The 24,028-nt window shown below is 48.9% G+C and overlaps 3 protein-coding genes and 1 non-coding gene across 6 annotated transcripts; 2 read left to right on the top strand and 2 right to left on the bottom strand.

The window, feature by feature from the left end:
- LOC120711423 (factor of DNA methylation 5-like) lies at positions 1–9,876 on the bottom strand. 2 transcript variants are annotated; one of them, XM_039996928.1, is made up of 9 exons: positions 9,727–9,876; positions 8,816–8,930; positions 2,096–2,988; positions 1,785–1,966; positions 1,579–1,668; positions 1,203–1,487; positions 887–1,096; positions 433–686; positions 1–327 (listed from the first exon to the last, which is right to left on the bottom strand). In XM_039996928.1, exons 2-8 carry the CDS (start codon positions 8,836–8,838, stop codon positions 459–461), a joined length of 1,911 nt encoding a protein of 636 aa, XP_039852862.1. In that variant the 5' UTR covers positions 8,839–8,930; positions 9,727–9,876; the 3' UTR covers positions 1–327; positions 433–458. The 2 variants fall into 2 exon arrangements, with proteins under 2 accessions (XP_039852862.1, XP_039852863.1); XM_039996929.1 differs by having other exon boundaries at positions 3–330.
- Positions 9,877–10,493: 617 nt separating this feature from the next.
- On the top strand, positions 10,494–10,566 carry TRNAR-UCU. Its single transcript has one exon. It is a non-coding gene; the product is annotated as a tRNA-Arg (tRNA).
- A 1,209-nt stretch (positions 10,567–11,775) lies between these two features.
- On the bottom strand, positions 11,776–20,158 carry LOC120711422 (general transcription and DNA repair factor IIH subunit TFB1-1-like). Of its 2 annotated transcripts, XM_039996926.1 has the most exons (20): positions 20,002–20,158; positions 19,373–19,451; positions 19,001–19,068; positions 18,856–18,919; positions 18,322–18,460; positions 17,458–17,533; positions 17,283–17,375; positions 17,100–17,144; positions 16,327–16,383; positions 16,011–16,166; positions 15,852–15,917; positions 15,562–15,685; positions 14,964–15,020; positions 14,762–14,886; positions 14,490–14,681; positions 13,359–13,472; positions 13,194–13,271; positions 12,611–12,658; positions 12,357–12,425; positions 11,776–12,223 (listed from the first exon to the last, which is right to left on the bottom strand). In XM_039996926.1, the coding sequence occupies exons 1-20, from the start codon at positions 20,074–20,076 to the stop codon at positions 12,143–12,145; spliced, it is 1,806 nt and encodes a 601-aa protein (XP_039852860.1). In that variant the 5' UTR covers positions 20,077–20,158; the 3' UTR covers positions 11,776–12,142. The 2 variants fall into 2 exon arrangements, with proteins under 2 accessions (XP_039852860.1, XP_039852861.1); XM_039996927.1 differs by lacking the exons at positions 11,776–12,223; positions 12,357–12,425; positions 12,611–12,658; positions 13,194–13,271 and having other exon boundaries at positions 13,363–13,505.
- A 235-nt stretch (positions 20,159–20,393) lies between these two features.
- LOC120713168 lies at positions 20,394–21,470 on the top strand. Its single transcript, XM_039999174.1, has 2 exons — positions 20,394–20,555; positions 20,793–21,470. Exons 1-2 carry the CDS (start codon positions 20,394–20,396, stop codon positions 21,468–21,470), a joined length of 840 nt encoding a protein of 279 aa, XP_039855108.1.
- Positions 21,471–24,028: the final 2,558 nt, after the last annotated feature.

The following is a 24,028-nucleotide window of genomic DNA, read 5'->3' as shown; positions in this document are numbered from 1 at the left end:
GCTCATCAAATATCTGTTCAATATCATCAGGTGACAACATATGGTGACACCAGTGTATGTCTGACACATCGCATATTGGGAGACAGGTCCATACTCTACCAGACTACCACAGCCATGTCACAGACAGAGTGATGGGAGCACCAGGCAAGGTTACAGTTACCCAAGACTCAAAAAGAGAATGACTACTCTAGGATATTCTCCAATATACTTTTTTCGACAAAAAAAAAGGAACGGTAAATATAGCTGAACACAGCTGCAGAATGATCATCTTCAGTAGAAGCAGCGTCTGGACTGGCCGGTGATGCTTGATAGCTAGCTCCAAAAAACCTGCTGATATACAGATTAAGTGATCAACCACTTATTACAACTTACAAGCACAAGAATGGGAACAATTTCGTGGAGTATTTACTGAATGCGACAAGAATAACAAACCTTAGTTTTTCCAGCGAGATGTATATCTATCTTCGACGCTTCTGTGCCTTCCATTGCTTCAGGACATGCTGTATTACTTCGGTTATGTCTGCCTTCCGGTTCTCTTTGTTGTTCCAGAGTTCAGATACCACATAGCTGCCGCTAGCGTTGTACTCATTGATCTCCAGCAATGCTGTAGTCACAGCCTTGTAGACGTCTTCACCGAGCTGCTCCTTCAAGCTCACCAGTTTCTCATCCTTGTCATTAATGACTTGCTGAAAAATAACACATCACGTTACTGTTGCCAATTTGCCATGCTGCCAGACGACGTTTTTTTGGAATGATTGATTAACTCAGTTAGACATGAGATGTAAACTATAATTAACCTACATGACTCAGATGACAACAATAGGAGGAAACATTGATCTTGCTATTGACATGAGATGTAAATGTGCATTTGTTCCATCGGGCATACCTCTGCCGTTGGGCCTGTGGTCACTATCTTGAAAGGATGCCAATTTGGGTCCTTCAGGTGCTCTTGCCACAACGAGCAAAGTTTAACTGCTTCCATTTCAGCATGGTCTCCATACCTTTGCTTGCAAGCTAGCAGAAAGGGCTTCTCATCCAGTTCACCCATCCTCTTGATTCTAATGTTGCTACGAGGACCTAGTAAGTCCGACAAACCCTACGAAATATTCATACAAGCTCTCTCAATCAGAGTCAAAGGACAGTGACACCAAATTTGAAGGAATCAGATGTAATTAACTGAACATATACTGGCATGACATTACCGCAATCAGCTCTTTCTTCGCATCTTGAATCTCATCATTAGTCATCCTTTCTTTAATAACAAGAGTTTGATTGAGATCTTCCAGGTCTTCCATCTCCTCGATTCTTTCATTCAGTTTTGCTGTCAGCTCCTCGGACCGTTTCTTCACATCAACACCCTCTCCCTCCATGTGTTTCACCACCTCCAGTTTGCCTTTAAGTTGTTCAATATCTAGCTCCAGCTTTTGCTTTTCATCCACCTGCCTTTCTAACTGCAGCATTTTGTTGAAAGCAGCCTCTTTCTCTTTCTGTTTAATTGTTTACAATCCAAATCAGATTTTGGTGCATGAGAACTAAAAGAAAAGTCAATATCAACAAGAAAAGGAATGGTGAACACACCTTGTGTTTCTCAAGGAGCTTTAGTGCACATTCATCAGCTTTTTGTTGCTCAATTCGAGCCATGTTGAGGGAACCATTTTCGTCAGCATTCTGCAGAGAAATAAGAACGAAAGACAAGTATCACTAATCATTTCATAACCGGCAAGACTGTGATTGCTATTCAGAAGCTTTCTGAAATGTGAAGACATATGGGGATGCATCCATACCTTTTTCCGCTCTTCCTCCAGTTTTCTTCTTTCCATGTCGGTTTGAGCAACTAATTCATTTAGTTGCCTGGATCTCCTTTGGATGTAACTCTCTTTCTGAACCAACTGTTTTCTCAGCTTATCAGTCTCTTGAAAAACTCTCTGTGTATGTTCTCGGGTGGCAGACTCCATATTACGCATCTCTGTGAAAAGGATAAATAAGTCATACAATGATACAATGAACACGATCTTTATGGAAAAATATAAATGAGCTCAACATTCGTACAGCTCTGGCAGGAGAACTTTTTAAAAGTTGAATTCAACAAGTGTACCTTCATTATAACGCATGTGCAGCAAGTCCGTTTCTTCCATGGCTCTTTGAAGGGCGAGATTCATTTGATTACATTTGCACTCTAGCTCCTGCAGATACTTGCTTTTAGCAGTAATCTGTTGTGCCAAATTAGCTATGAGATTGTCAGTTTTGCTGGACATCTCCTGTTCCAGATCAGAAACTGTTTTCAGATCACCATTTGCTGATAAGAACACACCAACTGGATCATCTGATTTGTAATCCTCCTCTTTCGCCAGCCATCCAAACACATACTTTCCATGCCGCTTTGTCTCCTTCCAGTCCATTTTACCCAAGCGTTGTGACGTGAAAAAGTTCTGGAATGCTAAGGCATTCTTGAGCCCAATCCAGTCCTTGGTGAAGAGGACAATCCCATAACCAGTATACCCATTTGAACCATATACAGCAGTATATCTCAAGGGTTTGAAATCAGCTAACTGCTTCAACAGTATGGCTCCACCCCCCTGTGTTTGTTCGACCGGAACATTTGTGAGGATACCCATCCACGGCCAAACAAACACTTCCTGATCTTTCACTGGCTTTGGAGGGTTACTCAGTGCAAGAGCCTGTCGTGGTGCCAATGTGGCTGCTGCATCAGCATGGTCCTCTTTGAGGAGTTTGGCCAGAGCCTGGTGATTTGCCTTAACCTTTGCAGCACGGTTGGATGCTCCCACCCCAACAGCATGCTGAAGCAGCTCATTGTAACGGTAGTCCTGCTTCTTCTTTCCTGGACAGAATGGACACCTGAACCTGTCACTGGCCAGCCTTGCCACAAGCTTGCCAGACTTCAGGTCCAAGTACGACTTCTCAGCATAGTCATCAATGTCTGTTTCACTTAGTTCTGATGACTCATCAGAGCTGCACTCCGTTGCATACCTAAGAGATACAGAAACATAGAGATCAGAACATCGCAGTGATCACTCAAGCAATGAGTGCTATCTCTTCATTCAATAGGACTGAAATATAAATCAAGGGGCACTAGCAGTGGTATGCATATGAAAATGTTCAGACACAACAAAACAACACATGGGACAACAATAGAAGAGGCACTACTGACACATTGTGCGGTAAAGAGTGAGAGCCCTTTCTCTGTTCTGTATACAATGTTCAAACACACCAATCGAAACATGAGCACGATTAGCTATGGGTGCAAGCATTAGCAGTGGTGCACGAATACAATGATCATACATCAGATGTAGTAATTAAGACATGCATAGCGGAATAGCAGTGAAAGATGTAGTAATTAATGATGTAAGCATTGTGCGCATACACCACGTTCCGACACAACAAAGGAACACTTAGATTACAGAACAGTGGTGGTTGTGTAGATGACAGAAAAGTTAGGATCGTGTGCATACACCATGTTCAGAAACATTAAAAGGAATACATAGATGATGGAACAGTGCAAGAAGCTTCTGGGTAGAACACGTAAAGTTTGCATTTGTATCACATGACACGCACACACAGCATGGGCTACAGGTTCTCTAATTTTGTAGTCTAGTTCACAGCACAAAAAAGCCTATGTTTACATGTAGCCTACGAAGCAGACAAGCAGTGGTGCACATATATAAGGATGAGAAACATCAAAGGAACATATAGACGGTAGAACAAGTGAACGACAGCACAATATGCAAAGATGGCAAGCGGCATTTCTGGGTAGAAATAGAACAAATAAAGTTGCACTTGTGCCAAATCACACATTCATCCAGCATGTTACTACAGATTCTCTTGCGTTTGCAGTAGGAAAGGCCTGTGTTTACGTTACAATAAAGCCTTGAAGAAACTGACTTATGTGATGTGCGTTCATCTTGTGAAGAAAAGGCATGCACAGTGACACTAAGACTGTAGGATAACCAAAAGAAAAATAGCCCAGGTCAAAAACGAAGTTCTAGTCTCATCCACAGACCGTAACGTAACGAGAGCACCAATAATTGCAAAGAAAAAAATTCTGGTTAAGTAAATCACGAACTACTCAGCCAAGAACCCCAAAAGGCACCTCTACTTATCAATCACAGACCGCGCCCAACACACAACTATGGTGTGTGTCGTGGGCTTTTTAGGGTATCCACAGCCGGGTGGCGGAATGCACCCGTCTAATCCCCGAGGGGGAGTACTCGGAAAAGCGCTAAGCGATTAGTCCGATCTAGCTTGGGGGCAAGAACCCAAGAACACTCGGGTTTAGAGTGGTTCGGGCCGCCGGAGCGTAATACCCTACATCCACTGTGTGATGTATTGCTCTTAGTATGAATGAGTCTATCCTCTGCCCTGCCGGGCTTGAGTCCTTCTCTAGCGGGCGTCTCCCTTTTATAGAGCAAGGAGGACGTGTACACAGGCGTTGGACCCCGACAGGTGGGCCCAACAATGATGTATATTATACTAGATAGATACTAATGGTGGTATAGTTATAGAGAATCTCTTGCCGGATACTCTTCATCGTCATGTAGACTCTCTGACCGAGGGGGGTCTGCTCCTGTCCCATCGGCGAGGCGCCCGTTGAGGTAGTGTAGCTTGCGACGTAGTCTGTCGAGGCTACCGTATAGGCGTCATAATGGGCAAAACCGAGCCGTCGTGTCCAACTGGCATTGTAGACTGACATACGCGGCGTGGGCGGCGCCAGCGACTGCACTGTGCGTCTTGGTAACACGCGACCAACGGAGGAACCGACACCCCGCCTCGGGCTCTGCTCCGCCTACCGTATTGAATGCGGTTGGTAGACGAGTCTTTCAGGGGAAGCCACGCGGTCCTGCGCGCGTGGCCGCACTCACAGACATGTGGCGGCTCCGGACCTGCCCCAGGCGGGGTGTCGGTTCCTCCCTGCTGAGGGGTCAGGATAGTATATGGGGTCCGGGACCCGGCGGGGGTCCGGAACTCCCTGGGAGGTCCGGAGCCCCCAGCTGTTTTGGCTGAGGGCTACCTCCTCCGGGATACGTGGCGTCACCGGACCCTCCCCAAACGGGGAGCGGGTCCGGGCCGTTTGCCGGGAGAGTAGGGCTCAGGACCACATGGGCCCGGCTGCTCAGCCGTCAGGGCGTAGTTAAAGATAACTACGAGACTCTTGCCTAGACACAGCAAGAGGGGGTACCCCAGTCCTGGGGTACCGACAGTGGCCCCCGGGCCCACCTCAGGAGAGGTACGAACCCGCGGGTGGGGCCACTATTGTGATGTGTTTCCACGTAACTTGGTTGTGTCGGTGTGCTCATGTCGAGAGCGGGTGCTCCGGACCACTTGGAGGCCGGAACACCTGTTGCCAGGTTCAGGTTCTAGAGCGCTTTCCTTAGGGCGGCGAAGGTGTAGGCTTGGGGTATGGAACCAAGCCAAGCGGCTACACGGACCTCGGACCGCTCAGGGGGCGAGAAATTTCCCCGGACCTGGCAGTGGCGACCGTGGCGGGCGGTCTCCGCCGGAGCGGGCCACCGGAGTGGACTTTTGAGCGACCGTGGCGGGCGGTCTCTGCCGGAGCGGGCCACCGGAGTGGACTTGAGTCGACCGTGGCGGCGGTCTCCGCCGGAGCGGGCCACCGGAGTGGACTTGAGTCGACCGTGGCGGGCGGTCTCCGCCGGAGCGGGCCACCGGAGTGGACTTGAGTCGACCGTGGCGGGCGGTCTCCGCCGGAGCGGGCCACCGGAGTGGACTTGAGTCGACCGTGGCGGGCGGTCTCCGCCGGAGCGGGCCACCAGAGTGGACTTGAGTCGACCGTGGCGAGCGGTCTCTGCCGGAGCGGGCCACCGGAGTGGTATTGAGTTGACCGTGGCGAGCGGTCTCCGCCAGAGCGGGCCACCGGAGTGGACTTGAGTCGTTGCTGACGATCCCATGAATTACGCCACCGTACCTTGCAGCAAGGTGTAGGAAACCAGGCCTTATACTAGAAAGGAGCCCGGGACCTCTAGGGACAGCAGTCTCGGATACTAGGGGACTCGTAACAGGGCAATGAAGTACGTAGGCTTAGGGTACATTACCAGGCTAAGTTACGCGGAGCTTCTCTACCCCAGGATACAGGCACCACTTCTCCTGAGCAGGTCCCTAAGGGTCCGACCTGCCTTCCAGCTAGAAGGGGTGTCCCCACCTGACCACAAGCCAGCAACTCAACTTGGATCGTTAGTAACTAAAGAAAGGACTCCGTTTGGGAGAAAAACACAGTTTAAACCAAAGCGGATAAGAGTAATCAAGGTAAAGTTCAGATAAGACTGAGAAAACAATTCTCTTTTACTGTGGTTATTGTGGTGTACATCAGAGGTCGGGATTACGAGGGCGGACCTCTACCCCTCTGGACCACTTGCTGGTGTCGCCTGTTTGTGCGATGAAGCCAGATGTCGGGTTTACAAGGGCGGACCTCTACTGCTCTGGACCACACAAAGGCACCACATTATTACAAAGGAGAAACTCTCTCTACCCTATCTAGGAGTAACCTACAGCTGCCATTCGTAAGGCATGCACTTCCCGGCCGAAGTGGAACAGCCACCTTGGGGTTCTTCATGATCGTCGGAGGCGAAGGCGTCATGGGTGTGCTTGTACAACATCATCCAGCATCACCTCAGGAGCTCGCAGGGCTCTTCCCAGCACAAGAATTGTCCCATGCTCAGATAGCATGAGGACAAATTCTTTGACTTTGAATGGGAGTGGCCCAGCCGTCTCCGTCTGTCGTCGGAAACCAGCCCGATGACCGCTCGTCATGAGCTGGGTGCTCGTTTGGATGAGCACGGAGCATGGAGAAGGGCGGTCATTCGCCGGCTCGACCTTGGTGGTGGCGTTGGGCCCCCGCGCCTGGTGACGGGGTCCTGTCTGCAGCAGCACCGAGAGAGACTCGGTCCTGGTGAGGGAGGAGACGACGGTCGACTTCCTCCGGGCCACAGCGGTCGGCTCCAGGCTTCATATTGAGAGAAAGCCTTGAGCCGACGCCATGCCGCCGCAGGGGAACCCTGGTGGTTGCTTGAGAGAAAACCTTGAGCCGACGCAGAGGTATTGTAGGGTGACGCACAACGTTTGTTTCCACTGCGCGCCGCCACGCCGGCTCTGAGGTGTCGCTGTGGCGATGCACAGCAGGCGACGCTGTCGTGCGCCGCCGCACCGAGGGCATCGTCATCTTGGTGTTGTGGCATGCGGCGTAGGTGCCGCCATGCCTCTCTTCACCTTCTCGTCGCCGTTGCAGAGGATGAGCTCAGCCTCAGAAGCTTGGAGATCTAGCCAACGCTTGCACCCTCCCCACGAACGGCGCCAAATGTCGTGGGCTTTTTAGGGTACCCACAGCCGGGGAGTACTCGGGAAAGCGCTAAGCGATTAGGCCGATCTAGCTTGGGGGCAAGAACCCAAGAACACTCGGGTTTAGAGTGGTTCGGGCCGCCGGAGCGTAATACCCTACATCCACTGTGTGATGTATTGCTCTTAGTATGAATGGGTCTATCCTCTGCCCTGCCGGGCTTGAGTCCTTCTCTAGCGGGCGTCTCCCTTTTATAGAGCAAGGAGGACGCGTACACAGGCGTTGGACCCCGACAGGTGGGCCCAACAATGATGTATATTATACTAGATAGATACTAATGGTGGTATAATTATAGAGAATCTCTTGCCGGATACTCTTCATCGTCTTGTAGACTCTCTGACCGAGGGGGGTCTGCTCCTGTCCCATCGGCGAGGCGCCCGTTGAGGTAGTGTAGCTTGCGGCATAGTCTGTCGAGGCTACCGTGTAGGCGTCATAATGGCGAAACCGAGCCGTCGTGTCCAACTGGCATTGTAGACTGACATACGCGGCGTAGGCGGGGCCAGCGACTGCACTGTGCGCCTTGGTAACACGCGACCAATGGAGAACCGACACCCCGCCTCGGGCTCTGCTCCGCCTACCGTATTGAATGCGGTTGGTAGACGAGTCTTCCAGGGGAGCCACGCGGTCCTGCGCGCGTGGCCGCACTCACTGACATGTGGCGGCTCCGGACCTGCCCCAGACGGGGTGTCGGTTCCTCCCTGCTGAGGGGTCCGGAAAGTATATGGGGTCCGGGACCCGGCGGGGGTCCGGAACTCCCTGGGAGGTCCGGGGCCCCAGCTGTTTTGGCTGAGGGCTACCTCCTCCGGGATACGTGGCGTCACCGGACCCTCCCCAAGCGGAGAGCGGATCCGGACCGTTTGCCGGGAGAGTAGGGCTCAGGACCACATGGGTCCGGCTGCTCGGCCGTTAGGACGTAGTTAAGGATAACTACGAGACTCCTGACTAGCCACAGCAAGAAGGGTACCCCAATCCGTACCGACAGTGTACCTGTCCCCTGACAACAACCAGCCATCTGACACAGGAGTCGGAGCGAGCTCGACGCGAAGCCGGCGCTGCCGACGCCGGCAGCGAGGTGAGGGCCCGGAAGAAAGCAAAGTAGAAACAAATGGCGGAATCGGAGGGGGACGGGGTGGGCTGGGCCGTGCAGAAATGGGCATGCCGGCTTCGTGCTGGGCTGGGAAATTGTCTCTGGCCTTTTCTTTTCCCCTCCAGATTCTCTCTCTGTTCGAGTATATAGTAGTACTAGGACTCACCCCTAAAAAAAAAAGTAGTACTAGTACTCCATCATGGTTGCAAGATCGTGTCAAGAACTGAGGATGCAATGCAAGAACACACCCAAGAAAATGATGCAAGAAAGTCCAGCAGAATCAGCACGGGTTGATGGAAACGATGCAAGAACACGCAACAGATATACTGCTGTGCAGAGAGAGAGAGAGGCGCTGCACGTACCCCATCTGGCGATTGTGGGCCATTGATGGGTCCGATCTGCGCGACGGAGCGGAGAGAGAAGAGGGTGCTGTCTCCCAGATGGACCGCGCCGGCGACGTGCAAGCAGAGCCTTCACCTGCGGATATAACAGAGTGGGAGAAGTAGTATAAATGAAGTAGCAATTAATCCCCCAAATCTGTTTGTGATGGTGTGCCAAGAGTTGAAATGGAAGTGATTAATATCAAATCATTGAAGCGGATGGACCATGTGAGTAGTAACACTAGGACGAAAAATAAAAGGAAAGTGCAGGTGTCACACACTTGTGTGATGAGATCAGAAACGAGACGAGATGCAATCAAAATTAAAAAAAAAAAGAAACGAGACGAGACGAGATGGATTTGAGCAGGAAACCTGCCAAGCAGAAAAGCAAGGGGAAATTTAAGGGTGCCGAAAAGAAAAGGAAACAAAAAAAGAAACACAGAGAGAGAGAGAGAGAGAGAGAGAGAGAGAGAGAGAGCAGAAATCCATGGTGTCAAAATCCCAAAGCAGCGCCGCAAGGCCATTCTTCACCTCATCATCGTGGACACACACCCCACTAGAGGAGCATGGTGGTGAGTTGTGGCCGATCTCCGAGTGCATCTGCCGCGCGTGAGCGGGCGGCGCACGGAGGGTGGTGGGTCGATGGCGCATGCGCCCGCCATGGCGCCGCGAGGACGCAGAAATCCCGCGAGAAACCAAAAAAAAAGAAAAGAAACAAAAGCAGCGGGCGAGGCCGATCGATGCAGGCATACGGGAGGGGAGAAACGAGCGGGTAGAGCGAATAGAAAGCAAACGGCGCGGCTTTGATGAGCGAGAAAAAAGAGAGAGAGGAGGGAAGAACGAAGCAGCGGTACTGCGCAGTAGTGCCGGTGGATCGCCGGGCAACCACTCACCGTTACGCGCTGCAGACGGGGACTCGAGCCCGTCCTCGCCGCCGCCGCCGCCGCTTGAGATGGATCGATCGAGGGAGAGAAAGAGTGCGTGTGGCGACGAGGAGGAAGAGGGTTTTCTCTGCCGTTGGCTGGCCCCTGCGTTTTTTGTTCCGCCGCGACGCGACGCTAGCTTTTGCTCTGCCCCGGCTGGGCTTTGGCCGTGTCTCACTGGCGAGGTGGGCCCGGGCGAGCGCGCCGCACCTGGGCGGCTGGTTGGCTGGCCAGGCCGCGTGGGCGTGGTCCCCGGGGAAGAAGAAGAGGTAGAGGAACAGGGATAGACAGGGGGTGGGTGGGCCCCAAGGGAGGGAGATGGTGTGCCCGTCTCCCTGCTGGCTGCTGCCACGGAACGGAACGGCAGGGGGAGGGTCGTTCCGCGCGCGGCAGAGGCAGCGAAAGGGCGCAAAGTAGGCGGCATTGCGGACTTGCACTCCCTGCGCGCGGCTGTGCAGTGGAAGGTGGCTGCCGCTAGCTGGCTGTTGCTTTTGATCGGCTCGGTGGTTGTGGCGCGGCTCAGGCAGGAGCTGGGCACGAGACGGGGCGGCGCTGCAACCGCGGACACCACGCCAGGCAGGCAGGCAGGCAGGCGGCAGAGTTCCCCGACGCGACGCGCGTCGACTACGAGGGCACACCACGGCCGAGGCCGAAGCCCAAAAGTGCTATTACGCGCCTCAACTACGAGGCACGCTCCGCTTAGTATCAAAGGTCTTGTGATAAGAATTGGACAAGCAGCGCCCATGGCCTAATGGATAAGGCGTCTGACTTCTAATCAGGCGATTGTGGGTTCGAGTCCCACTGGGCGTGCCAATCGTTTTTTTCTAATATCATTCTCACTGGTTTTTGCTTTGCCTACTTTTTCTCTACGGATGCATACTCCCTCCATCCCAAAATAATTACACATCTAGAGTTTAAAATTTGTTCTATAAAATATAACTATTTTGACTCCACTACCATAAAAGACAAGAGTATTCGGAGTCTTCTCACAAAAAAAAGACAAGACAATATCCACATGCTTCTCACAAGAGACAACATAGGCCCTGTTTAGTTCCCACCCCATGAACCCCGTAAACAAAAAAAAAACATCACATCGAATATTTCGACACATGCATGGAGTACTAAATGAAATCTATTTATAAAACTTTTTGCATAGATGGGCTGTAAATCGCGAGACGAATCTAATGAGACTACTTAATCCATGATTTGCAATAGTGATGCTACAGTAACCATCCGCTAATTATTAATTAATTATGGATTAATTATCATCATTAAATTCGTCTCGCGATTTACAACCCATCTGTGCAAAAAATTTTGTAAATAGAATTCATTTAGTACTTCAAATTAATAAGATTCCATCACAAATTTTTTTTACAAATTTGAAGAAAGATTGTGTACTAGACTTGGGATTTGAAAAAGAAGGAAAAGTGACACTGGCGTGTTGTTTGTTTCCAAGGCCATGTTTGCTTCACACCCTGAAAACTTTTTCAAAAAAAGACGAATACATGCATAAAGTATTAAACGAAATTTCTTTGCGAAACTTTTTCACAGATGAGTGTAACTTTTCGAGAAGAATCTACTAAGCCAAGTTCCACCATGATTGGATACAATGATGCTACAGTAACCGCTCCTAATTATCCTTCAATCATGCGGTCAAAAGCCTTATTAGCTATAGCACATACTACGGTATCATAATTTTAGAGGTTGTTTTATAATTAGACTTCATTTAATATCTCTAATTTAATATCTCTAATTAGTGATCAAAGAGGCAAAAAGTTTTTATGAAAACTTTTGCACCCCTAACCAAACAAGGCCCAACATCTATTTTCAGTCTCTATCAAGGAATCTTATACCAAATAAAATCTATTAATAATTTTTTTTAACAGATGAATGCTAATTCACGAGACAAATCTAATGAGTTTAATTAATCCACAATTTACTACAATATCATCCACTAATTACATATTAATATACCTCATTTGATTTGTCTCGCAATTTAACCCAGTATTCTGCAATTAATTTTATAATTAGACTTCATTTAAAACAACGGGAGGAATCAAAATGGCACTGCTTGGTTCTATCTCCAACAGCCAAGAACGCCATGTGCTTGTAGGCCCTCGCAAAAATTGGCAGCAGCAGCATCCGTTATAAGTGACTATTCACTCAGCTATAAACAACACATGAGCGATACATCAATGCTTGGGGATGCAAATTGTAGAGGCACCCGGCAGTTAAAAGAGAAAAGGAACAAAATCGCAGAAGCCCCCAGAATCGCAGGACTATAGACGGAAAGAAAAATGCTGCCTACAGCAGCTCTTCTTGTATACTAGGGCATGGCCGCCCTCTCGATTCATATGTTGGTCAGATCAGACCGGTCTCCCTAGGCTCAAAATCCGTTGGGTTTGTTCCCGGCCTTCGCCGATTTCTGCTGCTGCTCCAGATCATGGCTGAAGGCCGCGTCCAAGGCCTGCCAGAACACGTTGTCAGTTCGCTTAGCTGCCGTCTCAATGGGAGAACACTCCACTCGATGCTCCACCCTTGAAACCGAAAATCAAACAGTGCACTTTGGTAGATGGTAGCGAGGGGAATGTTTTGAGGACCTGAGTCATTGGTTTTACTAGCCGAGATATTTCATGCCTTACATCAGGCTGCGCAGATTCCTTTATAGCCTGCATGACATAATCGCACAAATGACTATTATTCTCAAGCAAACATTTCACCGAAACCCTTTCAATGACATGGTAGCAAGAATACATAGAGAAGGAGCTCAAAGGCAATTCGAATATAAACCCATTTTATATGACATGGTTTTACAGATTCAAGCTGGGAAGAGGGAGGGAGACAGAGTACAGACCTGCAACTTTTGATATATCTGTGTCATTGCGTCTTTAACTCTTTGAACCTTCAAAACAAGTATAACAACTAAGCAACTGGCATTACAAAGAAATGCATGTCCACAGTGAAGCTTTGCTTTGCCAGAAGAGAGTAGCAATATGGCACGCTCAAGCTTCTTTTCTGGATGTTTTAAGTGTTTAACAGAGTGTTACGTAGATATCAGTCTTACTGGCTAGTTAGCCTACCAAAAACTGGTAACTAAAGTAGGCACAAAACCTTAACAAACTTGGGAATTCCTAACTCACAGTAACCCTATGGATAATATGCTGTACGGCACAATTTTAAAAGTGCTATTTTTCAGTGATGGCACTCTTACCATGTCAATGCAGCATGCAAAATAAACTGAGCTGTTGAAGACATCTAACAGCAGAAACATAATGGATGTACAATTATAACACTTCCTATAAACCGGCGAATTCAAGATTTCTTGACATCCTTGGGAGATGAAAAATATACCACAAAATGATTATAGGCTAAGCAGTGGTACTAATTTCCACCGGAATTGCACTCGGTTTATGCTGGCAATGACGGGGGAGATATACCTTATTATAAAGGACTGCACTTGTTATAGGATATGATGACCAAAAATGGCGTAGCAATTCCTGGATAGCCGTCCAGTGCTGAGAAAAATAGATACAGAGATTCTATCAGCACAAGAGTATCCATACATACAAAATGAATCCAGTCGTGAATATACAGCATCTCACATCCATAAGCTCATCCTGCGTATGTTGAGGCACTCGACCAAGGAGACCCTCTTGAGGATTCTTGAGGTTGAGTCTCCTTGAACGTGAAATCCCTTCGTTCAATTCATTAAGAACCTAGGCCCATACCATTTAGGTAGTTAGGATTTCCTGCTCATGCAATTTAATAGCTTAAGAATAGAGAAGCCACGGTAGCAGTAACACAACGTCGTGCAAATCATGCATGTGTCGAATTCAACTTAAGTGTTTATAAGTTTCCAGCAGTTCTTAAAAATATGAAGAATGGATGATACATGTTAAGAAATGTGATAGCAATAATTTAACATGAACTGAATCACAAAACAACATAGTTCTTTTTTTTTCTCGTTAAAGAGACCATCAGTGGCAGATATATATATATATATATATATATATATATATATATATATATATATATATAAACTAATGGAGGTCTATAGAATGTTTGACAAATATTAAAGGGGAAAAAACTTGAGAGTCTATTAAGCTTGGATCGGCCCAGGTCCTAGCCAGCTCCTGGGTCCGCCCCTGGAGACCATATGAGCTTTATGTGATATATTTTGTGTTGGCAGAGCTCCAGGTCCAAGGTCCATGCAGGATTTAAGAGTTTGTAGGATAAAATAAAGTGATTACATCTGGCGCGCAAATCCAAAATGACCTCAATTTGCGAACAGCTCCAACTCCAAGAATTCTGAAGCTAAGGGTGACCAACTCAAAAAATTCTTGGAGCTGGAGCTCTGCAAAACAAACCCTTAGATGCTTCCTAATGGCTACAGTTAACTAATTCTGTTGATCGCACCAACAGTCCTTGTTACTACTGGCTTGTCTGTTCCCAGTTCACTAGTAGATTCGGAGTGAACCATATTTACATGTGCCACAAGTCCTGCGTGGTAGTGACCTCTGAAACTTATAACTCGTAGGAACTGATTAAAAGATTAAAGTTGCCTTGCAGTATTCAAAGTACCATTATCCAAACTATGTCTGCATTCCTGTTGATTCGGCCACTACCCCCCAACAATTTATTCTGCATCAGCTATTACTAAGAGTCCAATATGCGGAAAGTTTAAACTAAGATAAAGTAATAATAGAATCAAACTTTTCCGTAAAATCATTTACCTTAAGAGCCATATCTGACTGAATAACTGGATAGTTCAACTTATTAACTTTAATAGAAGATATTTGATCCGTTAAATAATGGAACGCTTCTTCAGTGCTCAAGCTGTAATTACGGGCTTTTCTTCCATCATTGCTGCCACCTAAAGATCTCAGAGCATTTGCTTGTTGGGAATCAAAATACTCCCTAGGATCCTAACAAGAAAGAAAAAACAATATATTATTTCCTTTTTTGGCTGGTACATCCACTATTAAGCCACGGGCATAAGCTTTACCTTTATACAAAGTGGTGCATATGGAAGGCTTCGTGGAGCTTGCAAATCCTCTATCTCCGTCATTCTGGCCACCTTCACCAGTCTCTCACGGCTAGAATCATCAACAGTAGAAGTGGAAGGTGGTTCTGTAGTTAACAATTCATCAGCACACAGGGTATTACATGTGAAAAAGGATTTGACCGAATTCCAATACAATGCTAACCCTTCTTGGACCTTGCAAGGGCTTCCGCTACACTCTTTGCATCAGTCAGCTCCACATCTAAAAGACAAATAAAACACAGTATGATCTATTAATGGAATGAAAGATAGAGTAAACAATTGACAGTAAGAAAATAAAGAAATAGAAATGCAACATAACATAGGAATCTGCTCTAATAAGAACAGGAAAGAATACAGTCATACATACTACAGAAAATTATGGAGCAATTACTACAAAAATACAGGCTAGCTAATTTGTATAATCATGAAAGAGTTACAGTCAGAATAAATTATTCAAATGGGTGGCAAACAAAATAATTGAAATCATTTTACTCAGTTCCAGAAGAATTATTGATGTGTCTGAGAATTCCTGAGAATCATACCAGGGCAGAGATGATTGTTTAGTCATAAAAGAAGAATTTGTGTCGTTGCTAAAGAGAGGTAATAGTTGATTAAGAAAAATTTGTCGGGGTCGGCTGACAATGATCTCAAAGTCAAAATTCTGATGTCTGCTAACATCATAAGTTTCATAGCATGTTTGAGCAATCAGTTAAGAAAACAAAAGAGACATAACACAACTTTTCGATTCAGTCTAGAACTACCTGAAGCTATCCCTTCAAGAACAACAGCGGCATGACGATTCAGGTCCTGAGACAGTGTCCTCTTTGCCAACTCACTGTCAGTGTCAAGTGTCTCTTTGCTACCATCACGGAGAATCCCATGATCCTGTGTGTCCAAACATATATGATTGAGCAGTAGTTTCAACATAGAATAAGCACTTCAGTACTTCACTGTACAATAGAAAGAGCAGGCAAATTTGCTCAATATGAGAAAGTTTAGAAACAACATTTATCTTATAGATATAAGAAAATAATAGCAGAAAGAAGCACACCGGAAGATGGATGTAATCATCTCCAGCATCCGCCTCCATGTCTAACGTTGGATCAACTTGTTTTATCTGCAACCAATAATTGAATCACTTCAAACGAAATGGCGCCAAAGCATGGCAACAAAATATGAAGTACAGCAGCAATAATTGCTAACACCACACCTTCAGCTTTGCCTCCTTGGCCAGTATATCATCATTCTTCAGGAAGACAGCTAATTCCTCATCTTCAGCAGCCTCAGCTGTTGCTGCCACAGTGTTTTTTGTCCTGAGCAGATATTCAGCTCTACAGTATTTTGTCCAAAATTCTTTATCTGTCAACTATCCTCAGAAAATATAATAAAATGAGAAGATGATGATAGAATACAGTAGAGTAGAGCGTAATGAAAAATCAGCATCCATTCATAGAGCAATAGGAAAATTTCATTCCTGAATCTGCTACAACGCATGCTAAGATATCGATAATATAAATAAGTCTTACCTTTTTGGGAACAAAATCTAAAAATGCTCGACGAACAGCAGGTTTTTCTGCAAAAATCTGTATTATAAAAGGATATAAAGGTGTTAGCAAGTTAGCAAGTTAGAAGAAGTGTATCTTTAAAACTTTTACATTAACAATTTATTCCAGAACCCAGTTATATAATCATGTAAATTCAGCACTTGCTTCATGGAATAATACATGCTTCAGGTATAGTGGAGAATTCTTGCGCAAATAGCGCCCAGTGCAGGCTGGCTTCAGAGATAGGAAGATGGATTTGCAATTTTGGACCAAGCCTAACCTGATTGGGTAGGGTGCAAGCATAATTTTCAGTGGTCCAGATCAACAACTACCTTTGATCAGTTCTAGTTGACATCAACCAATAGAAATTACAATTTCAAGTAAGAATAGCTTAGTGAGGGATCATGGCATCATGAATGAAAGCTACTCCTTCCCTTTTCTTTTATTTGACGTTGCTTATAGCTGAAATTTGAGCTAGCCATCATCATATAAAACAGAACAGAGGGAGCATTAAGGAGGCAGAGGACTTATGGAGTCTGCTACATATTCACACATATAGTGTAAACCGTTGAAAGCCTTTAATAACAACAAATGTTCAAAAATTCCATAATGCACATACATAAACATAGTTTTTACTTTACAGCATAGTATAGCAAGGTTGCAATTATAACAGTTGAGGAAATAGAAAATGATGCTACCGAACAGTATATACGTATTGGTTCATAATAAAAAGGCAACAGAGTAGAAAGGTATACCTGATGTATCATCTCAGTTGTGAGATTGAAAGTAACCTTGTTTGTCTGAAATGTGCAAGTATAAATAAAAAATTAGCTACCATCAGTCATCAGCAAATTCAGTGTCATAGAATCTACCATAACATAGTATACATCTATACGATATCCTGGTATAAAAATATGTTCTATGGGTATGTGACATACCCGACCATCAGCTGATGGCCTAACATCTGACATCGCAGTCTTGAAGCCTGGCCTTTGTTTAGATGCTTTATTTGCTTGATCATCTAGCAAATTCTGCAAAGATCATAACAAATTAATGGTTCAAGTGTACCATAAAAAATATTGAAGTAACAATATACAGGTTAAGTTAGTTAACCTTTCTTGTTGCCCAAAATTCAGATTCTTGCAGAATATTTCCAAGAACAAACTTCTTATGTAATTTCTGCAATTCACTGTAAACGGAAACAATACTCAACAGAACTGAGCAATACAAGAACATCTAGCCTGAGTTATATGAAACAGAACAAATAGAAGAAAAACTCTGTGCTCCATTTTAATCCTTAAAAGGTGTAACACACACGCTAATCATTTCCAATGTGCATCATGCTACCAGTATCAGATCTCTGATGTGACTGTTTGCAGTTTGCAGCAAAGTTCACAAAAACAAGCAACAGCTTCTAGTAAAAGGTGAAACGTTAATACTTTCTTTATCTACAAGACTACAAGAGCATAGGAAAAACCAAATCCATTGTTTTACAAAATGAAAACTTACTAAAGCTCACTAATCAGGCAAACATCTGAAAGAACGTAATATTAAGACTACAAAAGCATAGGAAAAACAAAATCCATTGTTTTACAAAAATGAAAAATACTAAAGCTCAGTAATCAAGCAAACATCTGAAAGAATGTAATATTGAACTATCATCACAACTTTGTTAGATAAGTCTCACAATGTGTGTCTATGTATCTATCTATATTACTATATAGGGCTAGGTATAGCCTCCCCAGGGTGATCTCGACCGTTGATGGGATCACACGGCGGTTTTATTGGCCTCCTGTGGCTACCTAGGAACAACCGGGGTTAAAGTGGTGACTTGGTTAAGTTGTTAAGTCTCCCGCCCCTATATATGTAAGACTGCCCTTTGGGCTTAATGGGTTGAGAGAAAAGAATTTCATTGTTGGGCCAACAAACTTCACATTTCTGTGACCAAAAGAAATAGTGTGGGTATATGATTATTACCTGTCTTCTCGCAACAGTTTCACCCGCCGTTCCACTTCAGCAGCACTGAGCTGTTCCAGACCAGCAGAAGCAACTGAGTTTTCAGGAGCAGCAGTTGGTCGAGGGGGCACTACCCCTTGATGTTTGCCTAAAACCTTAGCTGTGAGGAGAATGTATTAAGTTATTGCAGAGTCTTATTCGGCAATAGATGCATGAAACTAAATATGGTAACATTCATGTGAGTCAGTGCCATATCGAACTTTGCACAGCAAATAACCCTTAATCCAGATTCCAGAATTTTAGTATATTCCTTAAAACATAGTTCTGGTTATGTTGTTGATATCCATCTTATGTAGCATTAGCCAGTACTAGGTCTAGAAAGAATGAGGTAACTAGTTGATTTATTATAATTCAAGTAAATGGCATAGGAAATAAGTTTATCTGAGAAAACAACAAAGCATTTCATGTTACTTTCATTTCATGCCTGCATTAGATTTTTTCCAGAGAAAATATTAATATGCTGGAGGCATTCACAAACTACAAAATGAACATTACCTACAAAGTCTCGACATAGGTCACGGTTACCAACATTGTCAAACTCAAACATGTAACCTCCACCCTGAGAAAGAGACATACGCATCACATATTAACCTTGACCGCAACAAAAGAAAGCACAGAAAATGCTATAATTTGTGCATACCTTGTCAGAATCTTTTGAAAGATTCAATAATGCTGGTTTGTTACCATCTACTTTATTGAACTTGTGACCTGGAGCACAGAGGAAGATAAGCTGTAAAATTACCTTGACTCGCACCCGCAACATACATAAAACAAATCCAACTGTTTCAGCATGCATGAAACTCTATCACAGCTTAAATTGCTGTTCTGACTCAAGTAATCATGTATGTCAGGTTAGATCACTTAAAATGATCTTGCACTAGTCAGTAGATATGTTCTAGGTATGTGAAGATCAGTTCCACAGTTAATGAGGTATATTTAGCTAGCTTTTACACCAAATCACCAGCACAAGTGCATAACAACAAAACATCCATGAACGAAAGAAAGTGCACACCTTTAATGCTTCGGAAATCAACATTGAGCTTCATTGCCGAGCGTGGATCATTAGGAGTGAAAGTGAACTTATCGTCGTTCTGAAATTAAAAGGACACATAACTGATCACATTTGGACCCAACAAGGTGTTGCTGAGAAAGGAACCGGAACATACACAAACGCAAACGGTAATGATCAAAAAGCGAAACTAAAAAAAACGACCCATTGATACATGAACATGCGCCAACTTAACCAATGGTATAGCTCGAAGCACAAATTAGCTTGGTTCACCCTCCGCATCCGAACCTCTAGGATGCGGAGGGTAACCCACAAAGCTGCCCCCCGACTCGGTGGCTCGGCCTTCCCAGCGCTGATCAGCACAAACCCCGAGCGCACCTCCACCTCCGCCGATCCGATCCGCGGCAAGTCTCCACCGAGCCCTCGATTCAATTCGCCCCGCGCGCCCCAGAAGCCGACCAAAACCCCTCGCCCGCAACAGCGGCGCATCCCGACCCGGAGGCTGCTAGTACTACCCCCACGCGAGCCGCGCGCGCACGCCGGGAGGAGAGGGAAGGTAAGGATAGCGAGAGCCGCGCGGCGGGGAGGGAAGGGGAGAGAACGGGTCGAGGGGAGGGGAGGGTGGCGCGCACCATGCGGAGGACGCCCGGGGTTCCGGGGTCCTTGAGCGTTGTCTTGTACTTGGCGCCGATCGTCATCGACCCCATCGCCGCCGCCGCCGCCCGGTCTAGCTCGCCGGCGGCGGAGCAAAGCCGATGGTTCGGAGAAAAGGGGGCTTCGGCAACTACTAGCCTGCAGAAGCTGTAGAAAGCAGGCTAGTGTGATCATTTCGGCCCGATGGTCTGGGCCGTGGGCCCATACTCCAGAAAGACCCATTTAGCTGAGGAGGAGTGGGCCAGGCCGGCCCGTCTTCCAGCCCGTTCTCTCGCTCTGCATCGTCGTCGTCTTCCTCCGCTCCTCGTCGATCTCCATTCTCCGGAACGGGAAGAGCTGCGGCAGTGATCGATCGCAGAGGGAGAAGGGGATGAAGAAGGAGGAGCTGGACTACGTGCTGGTGCCGCTGGGGCTGGCGGTGATGGCGGGGTACCACGCGTGGCTGCTCCTCCGCATCCGCCGGCGGCCGGCGACCACCGTCATCGGCGTCAACGCCATCAACCGCCGCATATGGGTCCGTCACGTCATGGAGGTGGGGGGATCCATTTCTTCATCCCGTTCGTCATTGTTGAATCAAATGCTCATGCGTTTGCCTTGATCCCTTCCCGTTTCATTGTTTTGTTAATTAATTATTACCCGGACGAACAGAGAAAAAATGCGAACATGAATGCAACGCAACCCAGGAGCTGATGAATTGGAGCAGAGATCGTCAGGGTTTATCGGCTCTAAGAATAATTTGATTTGATTTTTTTTCTTTGCACGCACGCAGGAGCCGTCCGGGAAGCACGCGGTGCTGGCGGTGCAGACGATCCGCAACAACATCATGGCGTCGACGCTGCTCGCCTCGACGGCCATCACACTGAGCTCCCTGATCGCCGTCCTCATGTCCAGCGGCGGCGGCGGCGGCGAAGGCAGCAGCGCCGCCGCCGCCACCTCCACATCCACCAACAGCGGCGGCGGCCTCCTCCCCGGCGCGCCGCTGGTGGTGGGCGCGACGGGCGCGCCGGCGCTGTCGGCCAAGTTTTTCGCGATCCTGGTGTGCTTCCTGGTGGCGTTCCTCCTCAACGTGCAGTCGATCCGGTACTACAGCCACGCGAGCGTGCTCGTGAACGTGCCGCCCGGCGCGTGGCGGCGCTGCCGCGGGAGCGCCGCCGCCGTCGGGTACGCCACGGACGTGCTCAACCGCGGGAGCTACTTCTGGTCGCTGGGCGCGCGGGCCTTCTACTTCTCGTGCCCCGTCTTCCTCTGGCTCTTCGGGCCCATCCCCATGCTCGTGGCCTGCGTCGCCATGGTCTGCGCGCTCTACTTCCTCGACGTCTGCAAGGACTGGGAGGAGAAGGAGGAAGAGGAGGGAGGCGGCGGCGACGACGATGGCCAACGGTGTGCTAGTGACGAGAGGCCATCATCAATAGGGCAGCAAGGGAAGGATGCAGAGCAGCAGGTGTAGAGGTAGGACAAGAATCAAATTCTTTTTTTTAATGTCTTTCAACCAGCAAGCAATGCAAACAAATTTGTAAATATTCGAATGAAATTAAACCACGTGAAAATGAATGATTGTTTAGCTAGAGGCATAATCTCATACATTGATCAGACAGCCGACACAAAAAAAAAGTTCTCCTTGTTAGTGTATATGTAATCCCATGTATAGAGGCCCATCTAAAGGCCCATATATAGGATCTATATATCCCACCCTTCTAAAGTTTGGAGAAATTTAAGCCATTATTCTCTCCATCATGATATCATTAGCCTAGGGTTAGATTTCCTCTTCTCTCCTCCCTCCCCTCCCAGCCGCCGCCGCCGCCGGCAGCCATGGCCGGCCGCTGGCCACCAGCGCCACCCCCTCTCTCCTCCTTCCCTCCCCTCCCCTCCTCTGTCGCCGCCCCTGCGACGGGTTCCTCTGCAACCGTCGCCCCTGCACCGTGGTCTGCTTCCCGTCCCGTCGCGCAGGTAGCAGCGTCTGCATCCGCCGCCCCTGCGCTGTGGCCTCCTTCCCGTCTCGCCGCGTAGGTCAATGCGTCCTCTGCTGGCACCGCTGCGGCCTGCCGCGCCCCGGCTGCCGCGCTGGTCGCCATCGCGCCGGCGTCGGGGGCCACTGCAGGTGCTGCCGCCGCGGGGGCCGCCGCGGGCGCCCAGCTGCAGCTCGCCCTGGACGCCCCGCTTCTGCAGCCGCCCAAGCAGGGCCCGCCGCCGGTGCAGGGACCCTTACCGGCCACCGCCAGCACCGCCTTGCAGCAGGATCATGCTGCTGCCGCCGCCGCTGCTGGAGGGGATGCAGGGGCCGTGGGCGCAGGAGCCGATCCCGCCGCCCAGCAGGCCCTGCTGCAGGCCCCGGCGCCTGATCCCACCGCTGCGGCCTACCACGCCGCTGTCGCTGCGGGCAAGCAGCTCGCCGCCGACGCCGCGCCCGATCCCGCGTTGTCTGGCCTCGGGATGTCTCCCGCGGATGCGCCGCTCGCCGCCGCCGCCCTCCATGGGCAGCAGGCTGACACCGCTCTCGCCGCCAAGTCGGAAGCTTCGGCGGCCCAGGAGCGGGTCCGCGTGGCTGCCCTCGTTTGGGAGCACGAGCGCGCCACGGCCTACGCCCTCGCTCTCCGGGCCGCCGAGGCGGAGCACTTCCTTCGTGTCTCCTCCGACCAACTGCCCCTCGTCCTCGAGCACGGCGTCTCTTCCTCCCACCAGGCCCCGCCCGCTGGATCTGGACCCTGGCACGACCCGACCGACCCCATGGTCGCCCCACTCCACCTCCAGGCCACCGGCGTCCAGAACATCAGGGCCCTGATCACCGTCCTCCTCGATCCCACGTCCTCCTCCTACGAATGCTGGCGGGACCAGGTTCTGCTCGCCCTCCGCCGCTACGCCCTCGACGACCACATCCTTCTCGACACGCCGATCGAGGCGCGGGACGCGATGTGGCTGCTCCTCGATAGCGTCGCCATGTCCTGGATCTTCGGGACCATCTCTCTAGATCTTCAGGACCTCGTCAGGACCCACGGCGGCACCGCACGACAGGCCTAGGTGGCACTCGAGGAGATCACCAGGGGCCTTGCGCCCGGATCGTCCTCGCCCACCCCCACCGCGCTCGGTGCTGCCCCCACCGGGCAGACCAGAGGTGGGGGGGGGGGGCGGGGCCGTGGACGTTGTCGGCGGGGGGGGGGGGGGGGGAGGGGGGACGGGGTGGTGGTAGCATTGGTGGCCCTGCTTCTGGGGGTCCTGGTGGCGGTGGGGGCCGTCGGGGCACGCCGACTCCGGCTCCCACTCCTGCCCCTGCCCCTGCCCCTGGAGGTATGCCCTGGCCATCCTTCAGCAACCCATGGTCAGGGCGCATCTCAATGTGGCCGTTCCAGGGTCCGGGAGGGGGGCCTCATCCTCAGCTCCAGCCGACGGCCATGGTCACCGGTGCTGCTCCCCTCTTCGCGCCGTCCTGGACCCCGCCCGCTCAGCCCAGCCAGCAGCCGACCTGGCCTAGGGGGTGGGACCAGGCCGCTCTGGCACAGTCCTTCAGCACCATGGGACTGACGCCGCCGGTCAGCACTGAGTGGATCGCCGACTCGGGTGCCTCCTTCCACACCACCCCTGATGCTGGTATCCTTTCTTCTGTCCGACCCCCACATCCCTCTTGTCCATCTTTCATTATGGTTGGTGATGGGTCTTGCCTTTCTATCACCGCCGTGGGTTCTGCTCCTGGTTCTTTTCGCATTCCTAATATCCTTGTTGCTCCTCAGATGGTTCACAACATTCTTTTCATTCGCCAGTTTACTGCTGATAATTCTTATTTCATTGAATTTGACTCTTCTGGTCTTACTGTGAAGGATTCGGCTTCCCGGCGTCCGCTCCTCCGATGTGATAGCCCGGGGCACCTTTACACTCATCGGCTTCCTTCTTTCGCTGCTCCGCCTTCGACTTCTTCTCCGTCTGCTGCTTTTGTCGTGACGCCTTCTTCCACCACCTGGCACCACCGGCTTGGTCACCCCGGCCGCGATATTTTGGCTCAGCTCAGTCGTAGTA

This window comes from Panicum virgatum, chromosome 6K (genome assembly GCF_016808335.1).
Source record: "Panicum virgatum strain AP13 chromosome 6K, P.virgatum_v5, whole genome shotgun sequence".
NCBI lineage: Eukaryota > Viridiplantae > Streptophyta > Magnoliopsida > Poales > Poaceae > Panicum > Panicum virgatum.
This window is presented reverse-complemented; position numbering and strand designations above follow the sequence as displayed.